Below are 23,523 nucleotides of genomic sequence, written 5' to 3' on the forward strand. Positions count from 1 at the left end.
AAGCATAGTCCAAATTGTACTGATGAAAGATAAAATTTTAGTGAATCATCTTATGAACGGCGCAACAAGAGTATGCTATGTAACTGAGGCTTGACAGGATTTTTTTTTGCAAAAGATTTAATAGAATGTACTAATTTACCGAAATTCAATGCTTTATCTCCTGTAGAATGTTAAGTAAATTCTTTGACGTTATATATTATCTGGTAAGTGTTCGTGTAGTATTAGTTATTTAGTGTGTTCGTGACTTAATACGATAAGGGGTAAGTAAATTCCAGATGGAATTTAATGACCTCATATAAATTGTATAAGGTCACTACCACACTATGTAACGAATTTATCTTACCGAATATCTGAAATGTGGTATTTAGAACAGTGTTTTATCAAATTTGCCAAGTCTTCAAAGCCGGTTATTTTACGAAACTGCTTCCACGGGTCTATCTAAAAACCTGTATATTGAAATATGACCCCAGTATGGAACCCATCTAACCTAATATGGAATATACACGGTATCCATGTGGTTGCAATTATATTCCTAGATATGTACAATGTATAGGAGTAAAGATAAAACTATATATACTGAATATATGAATTTCTATAATCTCCTGGTAATTTTTCCATCTTTACGTTTTGGGAATTATTGGTCACTGGTTTGCCTTCGTGAAACCACTCTATAGGGCTTTTTTCCTCTTCTGTTTGACATTCAAATATTGTTTCTGAGCCTTCCAAAATTGACATATTTTCCAATGGTCGTTTGAACAGTGCTGTTTAAAAATTCAAAAAAGGAAGATATAATGATGCCTTAAATTATAGCTGACTGTATGGCTCTCCGATGTCGTACAGAAAGCCAAACACGGATGGGGCATGGCAAAATGTGCAGTTTTATAAGACAAAAAGCAATGGATTTATTGATGTACAACAACACAATAAAAAAAATCGATTATGAGAAATAACTCATTAAGAGAACCAGGTTCCTGCATCGGTAGTACACCAGACATATGTCTTCTTTTTTATGACTGCTGCAGAGCTATTGATAAGTCTGCTCTATACCAGACATGTGCACGAGTTTGCTATTGACGGGTTCTGAGGACATGTCTGTCCATATCAGACCTTAAGACAGGTTTGTCCCAGACCACACATCTTGACAAATCTGGTATTTACCATACATGTGGATATCATATATCCCAGTGAAGTAAAGGATACATCCGAAATTAAAAAGTCTGCTTCATTTTGTGGATCATTTTCATGATTTGGCACAGACAGAAGATTTTAAACGAAATGTTGGAACAAATGACATGAGTTAAACTTTTTAACTGTATATTTTCTATTTACTAGCAGTAACATATCCTCTGATTAATCGTACGGCGGTTTTACATTTCCCAGTGTGCACCTTACAATTGTACAGTTTTGCTCAAAATTGAATTTGTATCGCAAGAATTAGTTTTTTTATAGTCATTATGCTTTACTTATCATGTCCTGTTCTTATAATGAAAGATTTTTGAAATAGTTAAACTGTCATTTATTACCTTTCACTACTAAATTAGGTTTGCTGTCAACTCCATGGCAAAATGTGCAGTTTTATAAGACAAAAAGCAATGGATTGATTGATGTACAACACAACAAAATAAAATCAATTATGAGATACAACTCATTAAGAGAACAAGGTTCCTGCATCGGTAGTAGACTAGACATATGTCTTTTTTAGGACTGCTGCAGAGCTATTGACAAGTCTGCCTTAGACCAGACATGTGAACGAGTTTGCTGTTGACGGGTTCTGAGGACAGGTCTGTCCATATCAGACCTTAGGACAGGTTTGTCCTAGACCAGGCATGTTGACAAGTCTGGTTTATACCATACAGTTGGACAGGAATGCACTAAGGTCGACAGCTTATTAAAGGAACAAACGAGTCAAAACTGTATAGGATTTAAAAAAAAATATATGTGATTTGTAATTAAAAAAAATCTGAAAAAAAACTTTAGTTTATGTTTCTATAGATTAAATATGGATAGTGAACACGACCATTCACTGGTTCTGAATTAATTTATTTACAATTAAAGTCATTTGAAACATTCTTTTTATAATTTTTATGCTTTCGAAACCGTTGAACCAATGCTTGCATATATATACTAAACTAAGATCTTCTTCACGGTTTTTTGATATTCATTGTGAATCCATAACGTATTATCAACAAATAAGATATCAGTCAGTGATTGTTGATCGCAAACTAATTATCTTTCGAGTCTTCTACCGAAGTTTACCGGATCGTGCAATTGATAAACCAACAACACATAACACGTGAAACACTTGATAAATAAGTGAACTGATAGAGCTCCATATTACTTTTTAATTTTCCATGCGTTCCCATTAGTTAATTTGATTTTCCCAACCAGTTGTTTTAAAAATGGTTTGTTTTATAAAATTTGTTCTTTAATAATCAGTAATTACTACTCTTACTCCCAGTGCATGTTTAATTACATTCATTCATGAAGGGTTTTCCCTTGCACTTGCGTTATGCGGTGGACAAGGCTCTTACGAGAAGTTTATCAGCTAAGGTAACTGCAAACAGGAAATTATCAACAAATTTGTTTACAGAAAGACAATTATTTAATAGCAATACATTTATGAAGTTTATGATACTATACAGCAAATTATTTTATTAAGGGACTTCCCGTTTTAAATTTTCCTTGGAGTTCGGTATATTTGTTATTTTATTTTTTTCATTTTACAAAAAAGTACACGTAGACTAGTTTTATAGTAAAATGTAGCCAAAGAATTTAAAACATATTTAACCTTTTGTTTTAAATTTGAGATTATTTGACCTTAAGAGTTTTATTGGCTAATTGAGTTGCAATAAAATATTAAAATAATCTTATCGATTAGAGAATGTTATTGAACCTATAGATAGAGAGTACAATGAGATTCCGCACGCAGGTCATAGCAGTCACTGCGTAGTAGGTCTTTACGATGGCAACTCGTAGAACTTATCCCTCTAATGTTTTATCATGATTTGTCAATGAACATATCCATCATGTCAGTAGTAGACATGCTGATTTGTACAGTGAAGTTTGCAATCCTTGTCGCTTCATATAAAAAAGAAGATGTGATATGATTGCCAATGGGACAACTATCCACAAAAGACCAAAATGACACAGACATTAACAACTATAGGTCACCGTACGGCCTTCAACAATGAGCAAAGCCCATACCGCATAGTCAGCTATAAAAGGCCCCGATAAATAATGTGGCGGGGTTAAACATGTTAGCGAGATCCCAACCCTCCCCAAACCTGGGACAGTGGTATAACAGTACAACATAAGAACGAACTATAAAAATCAGTTATAAAAGGCTTAACTCATCAGATGGACAAACATACAAGTCGACGTGTCCCGGTACTTATACATCCCGACACAAAAAGACACAATGAACAGATCTGAGAGTACTCGCAGTTATCTGACAGCTAGTTCAAAGCTACTAACAACTAATAAAAAAATCATGCATCTAAGACAACTATCAATCCGTACACATTCAACATCCAATGGATTTAGTGTAAAGACGTCATAAACAGCCATTTTTGTTCATTGATGTCATTTGTCTCCAAAATACTTAAAAGTACAAGTACCTTCAGAACAGTTTTCGACAAATACTACATCGAAAACAGCCAGAACAAATGTACATTATCAATCATACAATCCAAAACTGGAATATTGAAAAGTCAAATTAAAATTAACAGTTGTAAGTATATCAGGACATTTTGCAAAATTATGGATTATCATTTTCCGAAATCTTTGCCCCCCCCCCCTGGAAATTTGCTACAAAACAACAATATAAAAAACATATTGCAAAATATTGTTTTTGCAGTGAACGAAAAATTTATATGTAAGACCACTGAGTTAAATGTTTTAGATTTTTTAACATCATTATATAAAGAAGATGTAAGTTGTTATAGTGCTATTAACAATGCAAGGATTCTTTTATCTTCATATCTTGAAAATAATGATGTTTTCTACTTCGCCATTTTACCAATCACTTCATTCAAGAGTAACAGTTACAATTGGTCGACTTAGGAGCAGCATATTGTGTCTGGCTAGGCCTTATGGTTTTTTGACAACAGTTATCTTGTTAATTGGCACTTTTAAAATCTGGCTTAAAGTGTAGTTATAGTAATGAAAACGAAATACAAGCATACATCAAAGCAAACGCAACACGAAATAAAATCAAAACATATGGTGAAATATGATGCTCTGGAAAAGTAAACAGATCCCCTGCGTTAATGTGCATGCAAGTCAATTCAATTTTTCGTAGTCAATGTTGTAATCAATTTAGAAGAACGACAACATCATGGTACAGACTAATTAAATATATATTCACAGCATCCCAGAAAATTATGATACCGTTCGTAAAACATTTGATCAGAACCATTGATGTATTGCACGAGGCAACGTGGATTGTAAGATAGATGACGGATCACGTTTTGTGTGTCTATAAATGTGCATCTTGTTAAAGTCAAAGTCGTAAACTACACCAACTAAACGTTTTTAGAATCCCACGAACGAAGTCTCTCTGCATTTAAATATAAATCTTAGAAAAAAGTCAGCGATATAAATTCATTATGATAATTGAAAATTAAGAGATTCTAAAGTTAATGGTGAGTGCTTGATCACAAGCTATTGCAATGTACGGACGCAAATTATCTGAATAGTTTCATCTGTCTAGTTACATTGTACTAGTTAGCGATCATCTAGTGTTTTCGATTACAGATATGGCTCGAATGCCAGGTGTTTATTTAAAATTTTGTTGACTTGTTTTCAAAGATGTGAAAAAAACATCTTTTTTATTGTCCTAACTTCTGTTATCTTGAAAAATTGAATACAAACAAAACATAGAAATAAGAATGCAGTTTCAGATTGAAATAAGAAAGGCACTTTTAGAAGATGAATTTGCATTTAATAGTACAATTCAGACGATGTTCAATTTAGTTGTGTATATACCAGTATAATAACATAAACGGTACCAATTTTACTGTAACAGATGCGCATTTTGACAATCACTCTCTTTTCATCGATTATTGGGGCAAAATATCAAAAAATCCAAAGCTTATTAGAAAGACGAAGAGCTATTTTGGCCACGAGCATCACTGAAGAGACATGTATTGTCGAAATGCGCATCTGGTGCAACAAAATTGGTACCGTTGATTTTATTACTACCACTGGGTCGATGCCTCTGCTGGTGGACTATTAGTCCCCGAGGGTATCACCAGCCCAGTAGCCAGTACTTCGGTACTGGCATGAAAATACGGATTTTTTGTGTTATTAAAATTTGCTGTTACAAAATATTTGAAATTATTATAAATTAAGGAATGTATCTCCCTCATGCAAAGCTCTGATTCCTTTCACGAATTTGGCTATACTTTTTGGACCTTTTGGATTATAGCTCTTCATATTTTATATAAGCTTTGGATTTCAAATATTTTGGCCACGAGCATCACTGAAGAGACATGTATTGTCGAAATGCGCATTTGGTGCAACAAAATTGGTACCGTTGATTTTATTACTACCACTGGGTCGATGCCTCTGCTGGTGGACTATTAGTCCCCGAGGGTATCACCAGCCCAGTAGCCAGTACTTCGGTACTGGCATGAAAATACGGATTTTTTGTGTTATTAAAATTTGCTGTTACAAAATATTTGAAATTATTATAAATTAAGGAATGTATCTCCCTCATGCAAAGCTCTGATTCCTTTCACGAATTTGGCTATACTTTTTGGACCTTTTGGATTATAGCTCTTCATATTTTATATAAGCTTTGGATTTCAAATATTTTGGCCACGAGCATCACTGAAGAGACATGTATTGTCGAAATGCGCATCTGGTGCAACAAAATTGGTACCGTTGATTTTATTACTACCACTGGGTCGATGCCTCTGCTGGTGGACTATTAGTCCCCGAGGGTATCACCAGCCCAGTAGCCAGTACTTCGGTACTGGCATGAAAATACGGATTTTTTGTGTTATTAAAATTTGCTGTTACAAAATATTTGAAATTATTATAAATTAAGGAATGTATCTCCCTCATGCAAAGCTCTGATTCCTTTCACGAATTTGGCTATACTTTTTGGACCTTTTGGATTATAGCTCTTCATATTTTATATAAGCTTTGGATTTCAAATATTTTGGCCACGAGCATCACTGAAGAGACATGTATTGTCGAAATGCGCATCTGGTGCAACAAAATTGGTACCGTTGATTTTATTGCAAAAAGAAAAAAAGTATAGCAAAAACCGAGCGAGGAATCAAAGCTTTGCATGAGGGTGATATATTTCCAAAACTTAGTAACAGAAAATTTAAATAACAAAAATCTGGGCTTGTGATTCCATACCAGTCCACCAACAGAGGACATGACCAGTGGAAGCATACTTTTTTATAATTTTAATTGACAATTAACAAAGTTAACTTTTACTAAGACACGAAGGAGCGACACAGGTGCATTGTATTTGTTATATTTTGTTATATATGTACATGGTATAACTCTAGTTTATATAGAGGATTAATTGATTTAAGAAATTATATGGCTTTAGAGTACATTTAGGTAACTCATAAAACAAAATAATTGTAAACCATAACTAATTATCGATTAATGAATGGTCATCAATTGATTTGTGACGGTTGATGGATCCCTCAACCAGCAAAATAAACACAAGCCCTTTAGCTTTTTTCATTTTGGTTTTCGATAGAAACTGGTAGAATTACCCAACAGACCAAATCGTATGTGAGTCATATAAAACTATATAAAATAATAACATACGTTTAATAGTCATTCTTGTCATATCACTTTTGAAGCAGGCAACCTTTAAACAGTATTCTCCTTCATCATTTGCAGTTACAGGATCGATATGTAATACCATTGATCGTCCTTTTCTTTTTTCCTTGATGTGACTGGTTTTTGTAATAACAGCATCGTTTTTTAAAAAGACCATCGGAAATCTGTAACACAATAGCTTGTACTTAAGATGAACTGATTGACCCTCTAAAGGCTCTACATCAGATGGCTGGTCCATGAAATAAACTGCAAGAAAATAACAAACATATACATACGTCTAAAGAGTTTACGGTAGCACACACATTTCACAAAAAGAGAAAAGAAAGAAAATTAAACAATTTGAACAGCCTGTTGTAACGTGACATTTGAATTTATTCTGATTTTTTCAAAATATTAAATACAAATTAAAACCCGAAGAAAGCATGTAGAAATGTTAGACTTGAACCATTATTAAAATGTGAAAAATCATGCAAACTAAGTTTTTACAATAAATGGGACTTCGTTTGTATACACCCAACATAGCCATCAGCTATGGTAATTACCGAAGAATTATAACTTCCCGTTACACTTATAACAATATGAACCAATATCCGTCCCTCCTTCCTAATCTAAGCTGTGTTGTAATCAACAATGGTACATGTAGTAGATTTCAGTCGATAGCGCTCTGCTGTATGTTGGTCAGAATGTAAATTCATTTCTCAGAGTTTGAGCAATATTATTTAGTTATGATATTTTCTAGCGGCTGGTCAACAAAAAATATTAAAACAAACACTTGTATTGCAATGAAAACAACAAGAAGAGAACAGAAATGAGAAACAAAATTTCCTAAATCAAATACTGTATAATTTTATTTGACAGTCTGTTTTGGGTTGAAAAGCGTTCGCACTAGCTTAGATGCAAAACAGATCTATAAAAAAACTTGTAGATGGGAGGAACATGTATAAAACATACTCCCTAAAATCAAATTGAAATACAGCTGTATTCGAGTGTCCCTGATGAGTCTTTTGTAGACAGAATGTGCGTCTGGCGTACACAATTGAATCCTGGAAAATTTGACAGGTTAATCAGGAAATAACTATCATATAACAATGTTTGTGTCTTTTGTTAAACTATGCCGGGATCGAACCACACACTCAAGACAAACATACTAGCACAAAACCTTTCGTAACTTTTGTTTTAAGCTTTGATGTTTGCATAATCCTTAAAAAAGGCAATGTCCTTTTGGTATTTTTCTCCTTGTTTAAAACAAAACGTATAAACAAAAAGAAATTGTCATAAAATATAGGGTTGATGTTATTGAAATAACAAATCCAAAATGTTCGTGTTTTGAATACTCACATGTTACTGCATATAGGAGAAAAGTAAAATATAACGTATAGTGCCATTGCACAATATTAGTTAAATATATATGTGACAGTAATCTTTTACGATACATCACAATTGTTAATGATTACAAACGCAGAACGGGCTATATTCACGTTACAAAAAGCTGAAAATGTTTCTATGCGAAACTAGTATTTCGTTTTTGCCCTTTTTAAATACATACACAGCTTTGAATTCCGTTTTGTTTTAATATCAAAATTGGTAAAGACGAAAGAAAAAAACCAATAGAATATTCAAATTCCGCCTCTTAAACATGCACATAGTATAAATTTGAACTGATTTTCTTTATTTATGAACAAAGAGGGACATACCGTGCAATAGTGTTGTTTGTTTTTGTTGCAATTTTATAAATGTTTACCTTGCATGGTTTTTTTTATTCATATTGATATTTTTTCCCCCCGAAATATTTTACCTTTTAAAATAAATAAAAATATAATAAAATGCTAGAATTGTTTTATACCTGATATTCACCATTACTAAAAAAAACTCGTCGGAAGAACTTTTATCAAATTACTCGACTAAAAGGTAAATCCGCCGTTCCCGTTGAATGTCATCGTCATTACATTACAATATGTAAAGTACGTATATTCTACTACGTATTAATCAGCTGCACCGGAAATCAAGCCTCCGTATGTAACGCCACGATCGAATAAAAGACACAAGGCATAATGTTTTACTTCTGAACGCGCTACATTTATACTTGTAATATAAGATATCGAAAGCATATCGGTCGTGCATAGAAACACGGTAAAAGAGATTTCCAATAAACGTATTTTACTCAATCAAACTTTCTGAATGTATCTTCGCCTATTGCATTGAAGCATAACGGATGGTACATTGACCGCGTGAATGTTAAGGTTCTTAAAATAATGAAATATGAGGTAACCTGTTGAACTCATTTATGATTGATACGTTATAAGGTTAATTCAGAGTTTCTAACACGCCGGAAAGAAAAGGATATACATGACTGTTTGTATATTTTACTTCATTATTATTTTGTCAGAGGCAGACAGTCAGGTCACTAATGAATCGTTCTGATAATAAGTTGCCATCTTTCTGTAAACTATCAGATATAAGGACAACAGCAAACTCACTATTTATAAACATGTAAAAATAAATAATACAGAAGAAAAATATTTAACCTGCTCAAAAATTGAATTCAGAAAACTGATAACAAAATTTAGATTAAGTGACCATAATTAATTATCAGAAAAGGGAAGATACCTTAAAAAAACCAAGAGAAGAAAGATTATGCAAAAACTGTTAACAAATTGAAGATGAAATTCATTTCTTTTTATATTGTAATAGAAATCATAATAATAGAAAAGTTTATGTTGATTTTTTGATAAATGAGAATATCCACTTTATCAATTTAAAGGACAAAGATAAAATAAAATATATACTCAACTCAAAGTTCACACATTCAGGTAAATTAGCTAGGATCCTTTTTAAAACAGTCCATTGAACTGAGAACAGGAGACTCTTAAAGTATTTACTTTTATTGTGTATACTAATGATCTTGTTGTTATTTTTTATTCTCATTTTGTTATGTTGTGTCACATACTATAAATATGTAGTTTTATGGCAATAAAGTTTGAATTGAATTGCATTGTAAAATTGTAACAAATGTGATTTATGAGGATGCATCTTTAAGAATAAAATATTAAACTTTGCTAAATTAGTTATTATTTTTACCACCGTATCATAATGATGAATGTATTGATACTAGGAAACGTCTATACTTGTAATCTAACGCCATTTCCTACAAATTCTGTTTTTGAAACGTTTAGCGTTTAATTGATACAAATAACTGACATCAATGAAATATTTGATTTATAAAAAAGAAGATGTGGTATGATTGCCAATGAGACAACTATCCACAAAAGACCAAAATGACACAGACATTAACAACTATAGGTCACCGTACGGCCTTCAAAAATGAGCAAAGCACATACCGCATAGTCAGCTATAAAAGGCCCCGATAAGATAATGTAAAACAATTCAAACGAGAAAACTAACGGCCTTATTTATGTTAAAAAATGAACGAAAAGCAAATATTTAACACATAAACAAACGAAAACCACTGAATTACAGGCTCCCGACTTGGGACAGGCACATACATAAATAATGTGGCGGGGTTAAACATGTTAGCGGGATCCCAACCCTCCCCTAACCTGGGACAGTGGTATAACAGTACAACATAAGAACGAACTATAAAAATCAGTTGAAAAAGGCTTAACTCATTAGATGGACAATAATACAAGTGGAAGTGGCCCGGTACTTATACATCCCGACACAAAAAGACACAATGAACAGATCTGAGAGTACTCGCAGTTATCTGACAGCTAGAAAGCCACTAACAACTAATAAAAAAATCATGCATCTAAGACTAAACTATCAATCCGTACTAATCCAACATCCAATGGATTTAGTGTAAAGACGTCATAAACAGTCAGAGAAAAACACGACCTTGTGCAATTTACTTTACGTAGAATTCATGTTTATTAACAACTTATGAAAGCAAGTGGATATAATATGTTTGGGAATGTGCCTCCAACCTTTCGTCTGTCCCGTTCCAAATTTAAATTTAATACAAAAATTAATAAATTATGGTTATGCCCGGATTAAGTGGATAACTGAGCGTGGACAAGAATTAAGTTGAGGCGCACCGATGTCTTATGACCATCTATTCTTGTTTCAAATGTTTTAAATATACATGTAAATGTATGTGTATCTTCAATACTCATACCCGCCTCAGTGATCGTGTATTAGCATGTTTGTCTTAAATGTGAAACGACTTGTTTTCAAACATCAACCGGTTCAAATGGAAGATTGCCTGTGTCTCAGCTTAGAACGCGATATGTATTAGTGAGAATAAAGATAAGTGAGTCCAGATTCAGACCAATAAGTCCAAGTAGGTGTCAAGTCTTCCTGTAGACGAAAACCTTGTGAACAAGCGCATTAAAACAAAATTTGGATCAGCAGCTCGGTCAAGTACAAAGTCGGATTTACGTTTGTCTTCCTGTCCCGAATATTCATATTTGAGTCCTTATAGTTCTACACTGGGTTGATGCTTTGTTGTAGCGTTGTGCAAATGCATTGGTAATAATGCATACAAAAGGTACAACAAAAGTAAGCTGCGCATTGAAATCTTTTTATTTTATTTTTTCTAGACACATGTTACTTCAATGATTTCCTTAGTGATCTCTAATAAACTGTATAAGCAAAGGATCATTTTGGTGGGTGTGCAAATAAAGTATGCAAAACTAAACATGACAATAATATTTTAAACAAAATTGTGATTATAATGTTGTAAATATTTGTATTTTATAACCATGTCGGTTTCTTCTAAATCAAAACTGTGTATTATAAAAAAAACAGCATTTGCATACAGTTCCTTTAAACTACAAATCGTATAAACCAACTGGCCGATTAAGTATCTTATCTTTAACATATACATCGAAAATAAAAAGAGAATTCAAACAACAAACGATAAGACACGATACAATAATCAACCAGACTTAGAAAAGAAACATCATAACAAAATACATGAATGTTGGATGTATAAATACCGATACACGTCGCATTGAATTGCAAAATCACTCTCGGTAAAAGTCATATGTTGAATAGGTCACGTTCGGTACTTAGCAGACCAGACGACGTTGATGGCAAACCATAATCTAAGACGTGGTATAAATGTCGTTAGTTAGTTTATCAACATACACATCTAATAGATCAACTAATTCGTGATGTGTCCATACAAGTTTACAGAGTGTCACTTATAATCTTTACTCCTCATAACTCTGTCGGAGCAGTTTTTTTTGTTTTGGGTAAAGCACTCACTTCTGTATACGAATTATTCATATTATGAACATGCACGGGCATCACGCATTAACTGAGATATTTTAACACCATACGATGGGGCTGAGGATATATTACTGCCAGTGGCGTAGCTAGGTAATTTTTACGTGTACGCCCGACCCTTGGCGAGGGGTCTGTATGCTGGGCAATTAAAAATTAACAATTAGGAAGTTGCAATTGTCCCGTTTGTCATAGATATCAGCAAGAAGTCGTCCATCTGTGTTAGTAACGAGGACAAGATCAAGATATGAAGCAGTTCACTGGAATAAATGAGATGTAAGAAGTTCTGACTTAAGTGGGGGTTATTTGGTGATAGAAAATCGTCAATATATCTGAAAGTTGAATTAAAGAATTTCTCAAGGTGCTTTTTTTATTTGTTGTTAAAGGGCTCTGACTGAATTCTGCTTCATACTCATCAAAAGCAAATCAGCCATTTGGGGTTCACAATTAGTACACATTGGAATACCGACTGCCTGTTGAATCCTCATTACTCAACAATATATTGTCGATCGAAAAGTCCTGCATTTTGATATTATCACCTTTAGTGTATTTTCTGATAGAATTAATGTAATATACAAATAAAGAATTATTATAACCCTAAACAAGAAAATTATTTTTAAGATTCCCATTTTTATAGAAAAAGCTCCGTGTAATGAGATGCTGAAGTCGATCTTCAATTGTAAAAAGTAAAATCACGAAAATACTGAACTTCGAGGAAAATTCAAAACAAAAAGTCCCTTTTAAATGGCAAAATCAAATGACAAAGTACATCAAACGAATTGACAACAACCGTTGAAGTTTCGAAAAATCAAATATCTTAATGTTGCTGCAAATTTGCAGAGATTGTAGTCTTAGCAGTAGATCTTTAGATTATTTAAGAATCCACATCTGATTGACACCACTGGCTGAATATATCTCAACACATTATTTTTGATACAATGAGAAATATTTGCAAACTACTGACGTTCGTGATGAATAGGCTATTATTTACGGTACTGTATGTTGTAAATTTCACGCGCTTAGTTTGCATATTACATCTTTTGCTTTCAGATGTTTCGGTTTCAGCGTTCTAAGTTTAGGTCAATTCTTAAAATCTTGAATGCTCACAGTTAACCAAGCTGTATTTCCATTTGTTATTATCAAGGCCACAAGTAATGTAATTGTTGCATTGGATTAAAGAAAAACAAGTGAAAGTAAGCTTTTCGATAAAATAAAAATACAATTATCCTCACCTTTGCAGTAGTATTTAGATATACAAACGACGATTATCAAACCTGTGAATGAAAAAAAAATGTAATCCATATCTAAATGAGAGAAAGAAATCAGTACATATTCAATATATCACGGTTTCATGACTGCGTGGAACAAGCTTCTAACCTATTACACATTCCATTAGTTATTTTGTAATTTTTTAGTCATTATTGTGTATATCTGAATTTTCATAAAATTTACCACAATATCTTATAATTTCTTATTTTTTACACTCTTTCGTACATTAATTTGATTAATAATAAAACATGACTATGGACGAGTCAATTCTAATTTACTTAATGAAACATATGGTATTCAATGTTTAATTGATTATTTTTTTTTTATTTCACATAATTGAAGTTTTGTTTTAGAGAGACTTTTTCCATTCTCAAAATACCGCATTTATAGATTTTTTTTTGGAACGTTATGGATCATTTGTTTTCATCCTCCAAGAAAATAATTCATTTTGAAAAGAAACATTGAAATTTTGTTGACAAACATCTAAGCAAGATGTGAATTGAATTGCTTTTTATGTCTCATGCTGCTGTTTATTCCAATTAGACCAAACGAAATCAGTGAGAAGTTGAGGTGAAAATTTGAACAATATCTGCTTCTTTAATACATAGAATTATAAAAATATGAAGATGTGATATGATCTCAATTGAAACAAGTATCTACAAGATGTAGATGTCACAAACTCTTAGCCATCGTATGATATCCCAAAAATGAGGAAAATATTCACAGAAAAGTCAGCTATAAAATAATATGAATCAATCCATAAATGAAACTGATTAATGTGCAATACAATCAAAGAAACACACATATGTGTGACTGTAACAACGATATCTTTTTAAACAAATTTGATAATTTTAAGGGCGGACTTGGCTACCTCACAATATCTTATTTCACACTTTTTTTAATTTAACTTTAGTATCAAATATGAAGAAACTAAACATAATTCGATGTAAAACAATATGTTAAATTCCATGAAATATCATATATTTTGCAGTTCATACAAATGTTACTTAAAAAATTTGAAGTTTTAATTAATTCGTAATTAACGGAAACCAGTTCATTGGATTTAACATATTTCGACACTGTAGATACCAAAACATTACCAATTATACTCAAATATCAATTTACTCAATAAACCCGATCTTTACTTATGGACTTGGTTCAATTATGTCAAAATTAAAGTTTAATGTCTAAAAATAAAAAAAAAATAAATCACGATTTAGTTCTTTAATAGATCTGTTTTAAAGGGTTAGGAAAACAAATTTCTACAGTTGAATATAAACTACAAAGACGGCAAATTGTGAGATAGTTGTCTTACACAATGATTTGGAGAATTTTGAGGACCAAATTGCTTAAGGAAAATGTTTCCAGCAACTCTCGATTCCAAGTGTTCTGCAACCGAAATTAGCAAATGTTTTTATTGAGGTCAAAGACTCTATGTTATCTAGGTTGTGGTCAAACCTAACTATGCTGAAAACTGCTATTTATAATTCAAAATAGACTAAAATTGATAAAACAAAACAAAAAATGCATTATTTAGAGGTATTGATTTCGTTATCTATAATGTGATTTGCCAAAAAGTATTTCTATTTATTTATCTGACGATCTCAATTATCTCTATTTAGAAATAGAACAATTTACAAGAATAAAAATTATGTATCTTAAAAACAATTCACTAAATGAAAATTTACATTAAAACTTGAATTCAGAATTTCATACGATTTGAGTGATATTACGATAACTAATACAGCACATTTAACTTTAAACATGCATTACTATGCAATGCTACGTCCTTCAAATTTGATTCTGTGTGATTTTGTTTGGCTTTATAACTATTTTGATATGAGCGTTATGTAGACGAAACGCGCGTCTAGCGTATTAAATTATAATCCTGGTACCTTTGATAACTATTTACACCACTGGGTCGATGCCACTGCTGGTGGAGGTTTCGTACCCGAGGGCATCACCACCCCAGTAGTCAGCACTTTGGTGTTGACATGAATATCAAATATATGGTCATTTTTATAAATTTTCTTTTACAAAACTTTGATGTTTTCGAAAAACTAAGGATTTTCTTATCCCAGGAATAGATTACTTTATCCGTATTAGGCACAACGTTTTGTATTTTTTAGTCATCAATGCTCTTCAACTTTGTACTCGTTTGGCTTTATAACTAGTTTGATCTGAGCGTCAACGATGGATCTTATGTAGATGAAACGCGCGTCTGGCGTATTAAATTATAATCCTGGTACCTTTGTTAACTATTTTATTATTTTATTAACAGTAATTATCTTTTATTCAAATTAAGTGATTTATCACAAAGATGCTTACCAATACTGCACACGGTAGATAGCCCTGCAAACGTTTTCCATGTAACTGTGAACAACAAATGGTAAGGTTGAACATATTGTTATTACTTAATGTACAGTAATTTAATTTTTGGTGTAACGAATTTTTACATTTATTTTAGCAGTTTTACAATTATGTAACATGTGTTAGTGCTTATTAAATTATAGACGCAATTAAAAGGAATTGTTGATTTTTTTTGACACAATGAATATAACCAAGGGAAACAAATCAATTCAAATAAAATACTGTGTATGCATATTGAGGATCTGCATTCAATATAACATATTGTGGATTTATTCTTTTTGTTTGAGTAAATGTCGTGGATTGAAGGCACATTTCTTTTGCCCTGATATTTGAATTCATTGCAAAGAGGCTGTATACATTGGTGGCCTTTGGCTGTTATCAGCTTTTTGGTCAGGTTGGTGTCTCTTTGACATATTTTGCATTTCCATTCTCAATATTATAGTGGACACTTTTACTTCGTTGCACGTTCAAGTATGTGGTTAACATTTACAAACAAACAAACACATATTGGTGTAACACAAATAGAAGTTGATCTAAAGTAACCACCAAAATTAATCTTTTTCTATCTCAATCTGCGCTATAGAAGAGAGCTCTGAAGTAGAATCACGATTGCTAATTTTAAGCATTGATATATATAAGCCTTACAATTAACAGCTATACAAATACACCATTCAATGATTCATATTTGATATATACCTGGAGTTGAGATGTTGTTTTCTTGTGGTTCGTACTTTGTGATACTTTGGTTTTCATAACTGTTGACTCTGAAATATATATAATAAGGAATATGAGCGGCAGGATTTTTTTTGTGTGATAATAAACATAAAAAATATCAAATTTAATGAACAAACAAAAATATAATCACATTAACAAGCCTACTAAAAACATGAGGGATTGAAAAAGCTACAGCTATACACATACAGATATCAATCACAGAACAATCGGCTGTATTGTAATACACGAATGTCACTGTAGCAACACGTTCGATTAATTTACCTAGCCTAATATTCTGTGCATACAAAGCAATGTGTGTTATCTAAAAGTGAAACATGCATTTATGCCTTATTCAAATTTCTTCTTTAGATATTTTACCTTTCGTTCATAATTGGTCTGCATTGACTCATTGATGTGTTTATTTTTATTTGACTGCATTCGTAATCTGAAACAAGCAACATAACAAACAACAAAAATCAGTTGACTTGAACCTGTATAATAGATAAATACCTTTCATATAAACGGTAACATATGGAGAAAACAAATAATGTCATATTTAAATTTAATAGCTCATAAGATATATTGATGGCTGAATACAAAAACAATCAAGGCCATGTGTTCATGATTTTCTAATCTTTGTGCGTACGTTATTTTGTAAATCTATTTTGTTTAAAGTATAGACTGTTGTTCGTACGTCTTATTTGTTTTTATCTGTAGAAAGATCTATATCAATGTTGTTATTTTCTGTTTTCCTTTGTTTTAATGCAGATGAATAAATTACCTGGTGCAAGTTTAAAAGGTGAATCAGGGCATTTCTTTAAATAGCATGAACAATCTTCTTCTGATGGTATACAAAAACATGGATTTCGAGGTTTCTTGAGGAAATCATAACCCCGCGTGTAGTCACATCTGCAGGTTGCATCAGTATTACGATTTCCATTGCCGTATAATACTTGACCCTCTTCATTACATTTAGACTTCAGAAATATACAGTTGGTACTGACATTTGTGTAAAATGTAATTGGCCATGGCTGGAAGCGCTCTGATGAACAAATGTCTGCATCTAATCCACCACGAAGAACATGTTTTCTACCTACATGTAGAGAATGTTTTCTCAAATTACTTTAATGTGATCCCAGTTCGTAGTTTAGAAAAAACATATTTTTAATTGTCCTATTGATTGTAAGTTTCAGCAAAAATCTATCTTTCGACACAATATTTACAAAGGAAAACTGTATAAGTTAATTTAATAATACATAACATGTGCAAGCAATTGTAGTCCACACATTGAGCCTATATTTTAGATATAGATTTACATAGATTGTAAACAGTTAAAATCAAGATCAAGCTTTAATTAGACAAGTACTTTATTTATTATTATTACTTTTCCTGTTAAAGTCTGTTTTTTGTTATATCTACTTTACACGACTCTGCATTTAAGTATGCCGTAATACCATACTTTGAACGACAAAATTATTTTATGTCTACCTGTGCGAATTTCAAACGCGCTATTTTACACCAATACTGAAAACCTTCCATCCTTTACGGGTAAACTTTGAATAGTTTAATAAAATCGTATACAATAAGCAAATGAGGATGTTAAATTTGATGTATGCCTTTTTGTGCTTCTTCGTTACATTTGTTGTTTTTATAGTGATTAAGATGATAACACAATGTTGACTGCTGTACCCCTATTTTTGACATTTTTACTCTCTGAGTATGTTTGTTTTGTTCACGCATCGTTGACAATGTAATGGAATTTAATGCGACTGTCATACAAGTGAGAGGTTTAGCTAGCTATAAAACCAGGTTCAATCCACCATTTTCTACATTAGGAAATGCCTGTACCAAGTCAGGAATATGACAGTTGTTATCCATTCGTTTGATGTGTTTAGAATTTTGATTTTGCCTTTTGATTTTGAACTTTCCTTTTTGAATTTTCCTCGGAGTTCAGTATTTTTGTGTTTTTAATTTTTATCATTTTTATAAACAATTTGTTTACCTGGCTGTAGAAAATCAATGATAGTGCAGTTTTCAGAAAATCCATTAATAAGATCATTCTTGAGACAGAAATACTTAGATGGATTTTGACAATGACTTCTTGCACGTATTGACCACTGGGCTGGTTCGGGACATTTTAATGGGAAAGCCACACAAACATGAACCTGAAATATAAGAATAAGAGTAATTTACTGCAATGTATTGATGAACTTTAATTTGGTAATTTTAGAACGAGTTCCGTGTTTACATCTTTGTCCATGCGCACAGGCTGACGATATTTTCTTCCGAAATAGACATATGATGAATAAAGTAAGCTGTAATATCTTGAATAATAAAAAAAGTAGGGTTTGTGTGTTGAAAACTTAAAATAAGCCCATATCAATTTGTATTGCATTCTTTAAACGAACGTTTCAAATTCTAATGTGCATGACGCGTGTTTCTATCATATACTTAACCTTAAACACCTATTATAAGTTAAGGACGAGAAGTCTGCCAAAGTGGATATATGTAACACCGAACAAGATCAAAACTTAAAGATAACGACATTGATATCAATACGTATAGGGCAACTCTATCTGATATTATTAGGGAGTTGTTGTACGGTTCGTGTGACTCAGTATTTTGATTTATATGAAGCGTTTTGAAGATTGTTTGATTTTTCTCTGACTTTCAATTTTTATCGTGCCTTTTTGCTTCTTCGTTATAGTTTTGCATGTAACCTTGATATCTTTTGTATATTTTGTTAAAAAATATCTAACATCAGTATCACCTTGGATGTTTTATTGTAGCATATTTACCTGTTCAATATGATGAATTCAATCCCCCATTTAGTCATACAGATCTAAACAATGTACAGCTTCTTTGCAAACAAAATTGCATTAAATAGTGACTACGAAGGACCGATTGGGCTTTAACAAGAAATGTTTATCTGGATTCTCTCTGTAGCTGTTTCCTTGCAAATTATCACGTATAAACTTATATTCAGCGTGTTTGTTATGTAAAAAACAGTTTGCTAAGTCCTATTATATCAACCTAATTTTGATCTGATATGTAGGTACACAGTTAAACACAAATCAATCTATCTTTATAGTTTAACGGAACATAACAAGATAAGCTGGAATCAATTTTAATGTTACCGGTTTGGAAATAACTTGATGAAATATATATAAGACAATAACAAGAATAATGTATAAATTTCGTAAAAGATGAACAATGATGCATAACGGCCTCAAAATAATATTGCAAGTGGCAATACCAACAAAGCATATCGCCTTAGGTTATGTGTATAGATATGTAGTACGCTCTCTCTCTCTCTCGCTCTCACGAAACTTACCAAGCTCAGTAATCTAAATAACATGGCTGTACTAAATCTGTGCTTTATTTCTTTGAAAATACTTCCCCTACAAAACTTTTAAAATTGATACATAATCTGAGGGTGCCAGCATGTTATCCTTTTATTCAAAATATTGATACGTAACAAAATTTCAGAAGACATCTATATACCCTTATAGCATGTATAGTAAATCAGCCATATTTTTTTATGTCAGGATTCAATGTATAATACGATGGACAGCAACTTTGCAATACCATCACAACATTTTTTGTTTGCATGAATTAAGTGTGCCAGTATGTCTCCTTTTATTCAAAATATTGACACGTAACAAAACCTCAGTAGTTTTGATAACTCATACTGACTTGTACAACAAAACTATTTGACCGCATTGACCAAAACTGACCATGCGTAATCTGTAAATCTATATATACCCGCATAGTAAATGAGCCATATTTTTAATGTCAAGATTCAATGTATAATACAATTGACAGCAATATTGCAATACAATAACAACAAATTTTTGTTCGCATAAATTTAGGGTGCCAGAATGTCCTCCTTTCATACAAAGTATTGATACGTAACATGGGCATTTATGTCTTCTCCTGGCGCTCCTGTGCACAATTTAGTAGGACCGCAAATGTAACCAATAATATTGGAAAACAATTAATGCAAAAAATGATCCGCATAAATTGAGAGGGTCAGCATTTCATCTCTGTTTTAATAATATTGAACAGTCACTAGAGATAGTAGTTCAAGATGGCATGTAAAACAAAACTATGAGGCCGCCTCATCCAAGTACCAACACTGACATGTGTCTGAATTCATTTGTACCTTTTAATAAAAAAGTATATGAGTTTCGCCTCTGGGAATAGTATACTGTTAATCTATTATGTCGGTTTATTGAATTTGTTTGTAGTTAAACGTCAAGTTGCAAATATTTCATTCAAGTGCACATGTACATTCAGTATAATTTTGGGAAGTCCAATACATCAATTTATCGGCAAAGACAAATCTCTTGACAAATCTGACGAGATTGTTGTTAGTTTTACCACACCGTATGTATCCGGACACTGTACAATTTTCGTTAGAATATTCTGCGAAAAATAGAATAGCAAATCCAATGCAAACAAATTGAATAACAATGAAATATACATGCATGTGATATCCCATAATAATAAGAATATTCTTCCGATGCGTTGGATAACCTTTCTATCTGCCTTCTAATAAACAAACACTCACATATGATAGCTCACATGATATCTCTATGTGTTTGTATAGCCATTGTTGTATATAAGAATATATCAAATGAAATAAAGCAATTTTGTTGATATTTATAATATCTAGTAGAGTCTAGCGAGTAAAGAAATTTGCTATCTGGGGAAAAGCAATGCGAACGTTGTTGACATATTTTAATTAAAGCTTAATTCTGATATAAAAACTCTTAAACACGAGAATCTGTCATAAGCAGACCTGTCCGTATGTCTGATCAATAGCAGACTTGTCCACAGGTCTGGTCTAAGGCAGACCTGTCCTCAGGACTGGACAAAAGCACACTTGTCCACAGGTCTGGTTAAAAGCAGTCCTGTCGATAGGTCTGCAGCAGTCCTAAAAAAGCACACCGTTGGTCTGGTCCACCAACGACGAAGTCAACTTGCGTTTCTGCTTACAAATACTCAAGTTAACTTAAAAAGCAGTCAACAAGTCTGCTCAAAGTTAACTTTTGTCAAGGTTAGGACCGCACCCATCTGTAAGCTTACAAGTCTTTCTAGAAAAAATGAGCAATTTAAATGGACTTATATAAGTCATTTTCTAAACGATAAGCTGTTTTCCAGTGTTTAATACTTAATATTGACAGGGTTCAATCTATTTCGGCTAAGTGAAACCATAAGCTATAAGTGTATAATACCAATAGAAACTGTATCCTGGTACCTTTGATAACTATTTACTATTTCGTCCCCGATGGTATAACCAGCCCAGTAGTCAGCACTTCGGTGTTGACATGAATATCAATTACATGTATATGGTAGTTTTTATAACTATTCTGAAACAAAACTTAAATTTTACAAAAAAACTAAGGATTTTTTTATCCAAATAATAGACTAATGTAGCCGTATTTGGCACAACTTTTTGGAATTTTGGGTTCTCAATGCTCTTCAATTTTTATACTTGTTTGACTTTATAACCATTTTGAACTGTGCGTCACTGATGTAGAAGAAACGCGCGTCTGTCGTATCAAATTATTATCCTGATACCTTTGATTAACTATTCATAATGAATTCATTTATACAAAATACGTTCAATATTTTGAGTTAGTCAGACTAACGACTGTAACTGTACTACGAATATAAGTACATCGGGTTCTCACGTATTCTTTTGGTTATGAAAAATCCGTTCCCAATGTGATTTGACTATTAATGAAATATACAAATCATGATTAAGTGTTTTCATTAGAATGACTTTTTTTTCATTTGAGAGAAGAAAAAAAATTGATTGATGGTACCACTCAGACTTCTTTTACAAAGTCAGAAGATGCACTAAGGACACCAGAGGCACTAGCTCGAATTAAAAAGGATAAACGGGAAAAGTGTATAATGTATTGTGTATAGGGAACGTGTATGGTGAAGTAAAATATTGTGTATGCAACATGTTGTTTGATTTTAAAGATATTTTATTCATTAAGATATGAAAAGGATTGAGCAACAAGCACAGCCTATACAAGCTCTCTCCATAATACATGTACAAGAAGGTATAATTCAATTGCAACACCTGTATTTAAAATAATGCTATTTAGTGTAACAGCCATGCTACGTGTGAGCACACACGAGCAAATATATGTTAACAGTGTTACTTACTAAATGCAAAGTATATTTAGATATATAGGCAATTAGTCATCAGTTATCTAAAGTACCTTGAAACATGCAAATATCCTTCATAAGTCATTAGAAATATATATATGGCTTGAAAGCGACACTAAGCTTGCTTATTGGAATAAATTAATTAATATTGGAGTGTAGAAAAAAAATTAAAACTAGATGAAACATTAATTAAGTAAGTTTCAAACAAAACATTGAGTGTCACTGATATATTCCTGAACAGATTTAAAAATAGCAATATTCATATCATATGAAAATAATTTGTTTTTAAAAAGTAGTAATTCAACATTATCATTAATGGAGTAAATGGAATCAAGAAGGATCTGTCTTCCATCATTATACTTAGGGCAAAACAAAAAAAAATGTTGGTTATCCTCAACAGAATGGTTACAGTTTGTGCAAAAAGTGTTCTCGGATAAGAAGTAATTAAACAAATGAGAATTAAGGTTGCTAGCATTATTTCTGAGTTGACAATGACTTATATTAAGTTTCCTTATCCCATAGTTGAAGGGTTTAAATATATCATCAGTCCTATACAACTCATCCAGTCCACTTCTAAATAAACCCAAACTAGGTGATTTTTGTAAACTCAAAGGAAGACTATTCCAAAGTCTTATAGTGGAAGGAATGAAACTATTAAAATAAGAGCTAGTTCTGGCGAGAGGCGGATGAAAATTATTTTCATTCCTCAAAATAAAAGGGGTTTATCTGGGAAGATAAGGTTGAACTAACTCGTATAAGTATGCAGGTGTCATCCCATTTCATATTTTATAGAATAGTATAAGCGTATGTTTATTACGTCTATTCTCCAGAGTTTCTAAACCTAATTTAATATAAAGTTTTTGTCTGGAGGAATTACGTCGTAATCCTGTAATAACTCTAGCAGCTTCTATCTGAATATTTTCA

General features: G+C 32.2%; 1 protein-coding gene across 1 annotated transcript; it reads right to left on the reverse strand.

Annotated features, from left to right (window-relative positions):
- Positions 1-567: 567 nt before the first annotated feature.
- Positions 568-19,822, reverse strand: LOC143058086 (uncharacterized). The gene is made up of 9 exons (XM_076231551.1): positions 19,745-19,822; positions 18,413-18,575; positions 17,192-17,503; positions 16,789-16,855; positions 16,393-16,460; positions 15,655-15,699; positions 13,290-13,331; positions 6,799-7,059; positions 568-761 (listed from the first exon to the last, which is right to left on the reverse strand). The coding sequence occupies exons 1-9, from the start codon at positions 19,766-19,768 to the stop codon at positions 568-570; spliced, it is 1,176 nt and encodes a 391-aa protein (XP_076087666.1). The 5' UTR covers positions 19,769-19,822.
- Positions 19,823-23,523: the final 3,701 nt, after the last annotated feature.

Source organism: Mytilus galloprovincialis, chromosome 14, assembly GCF_965363235.1.
Source record: "Mytilus galloprovincialis chromosome 14, xbMytGall1.hap1.1, whole genome shotgun sequence".
Lineage (NCBI taxonomy): Eukaryota > Metazoa > Mollusca > Bivalvia > Mytilida > Mytilidae > Mytilus > Mytilus galloprovincialis.

What these genes read in the sequence shown, in the direction of transcription:
- LOC143058086 (XM_076231551.1), bottom strand. Translation starts at nt 19,768, where the DNA reads ATGTTATTTAGATTACTGAGCTTG. An exon ending in AGACCAATTATGAACGAAAG is followed by an intron (nt 16,461 to 16,788) that starts GTAAAATATCTA and finishes TATATATTTCAG; the next exon opens with AGTCAACAGTTATGAAAACC. An exon ending in ATCTAAATACTACTGCAAAG is followed by an intron (nt 7,060 to 13,289) that starts GTGAGGATAATT and finishes ATTTTCTTGCAG; the next exon opens with TTTATTTCATGGACCAGCCA.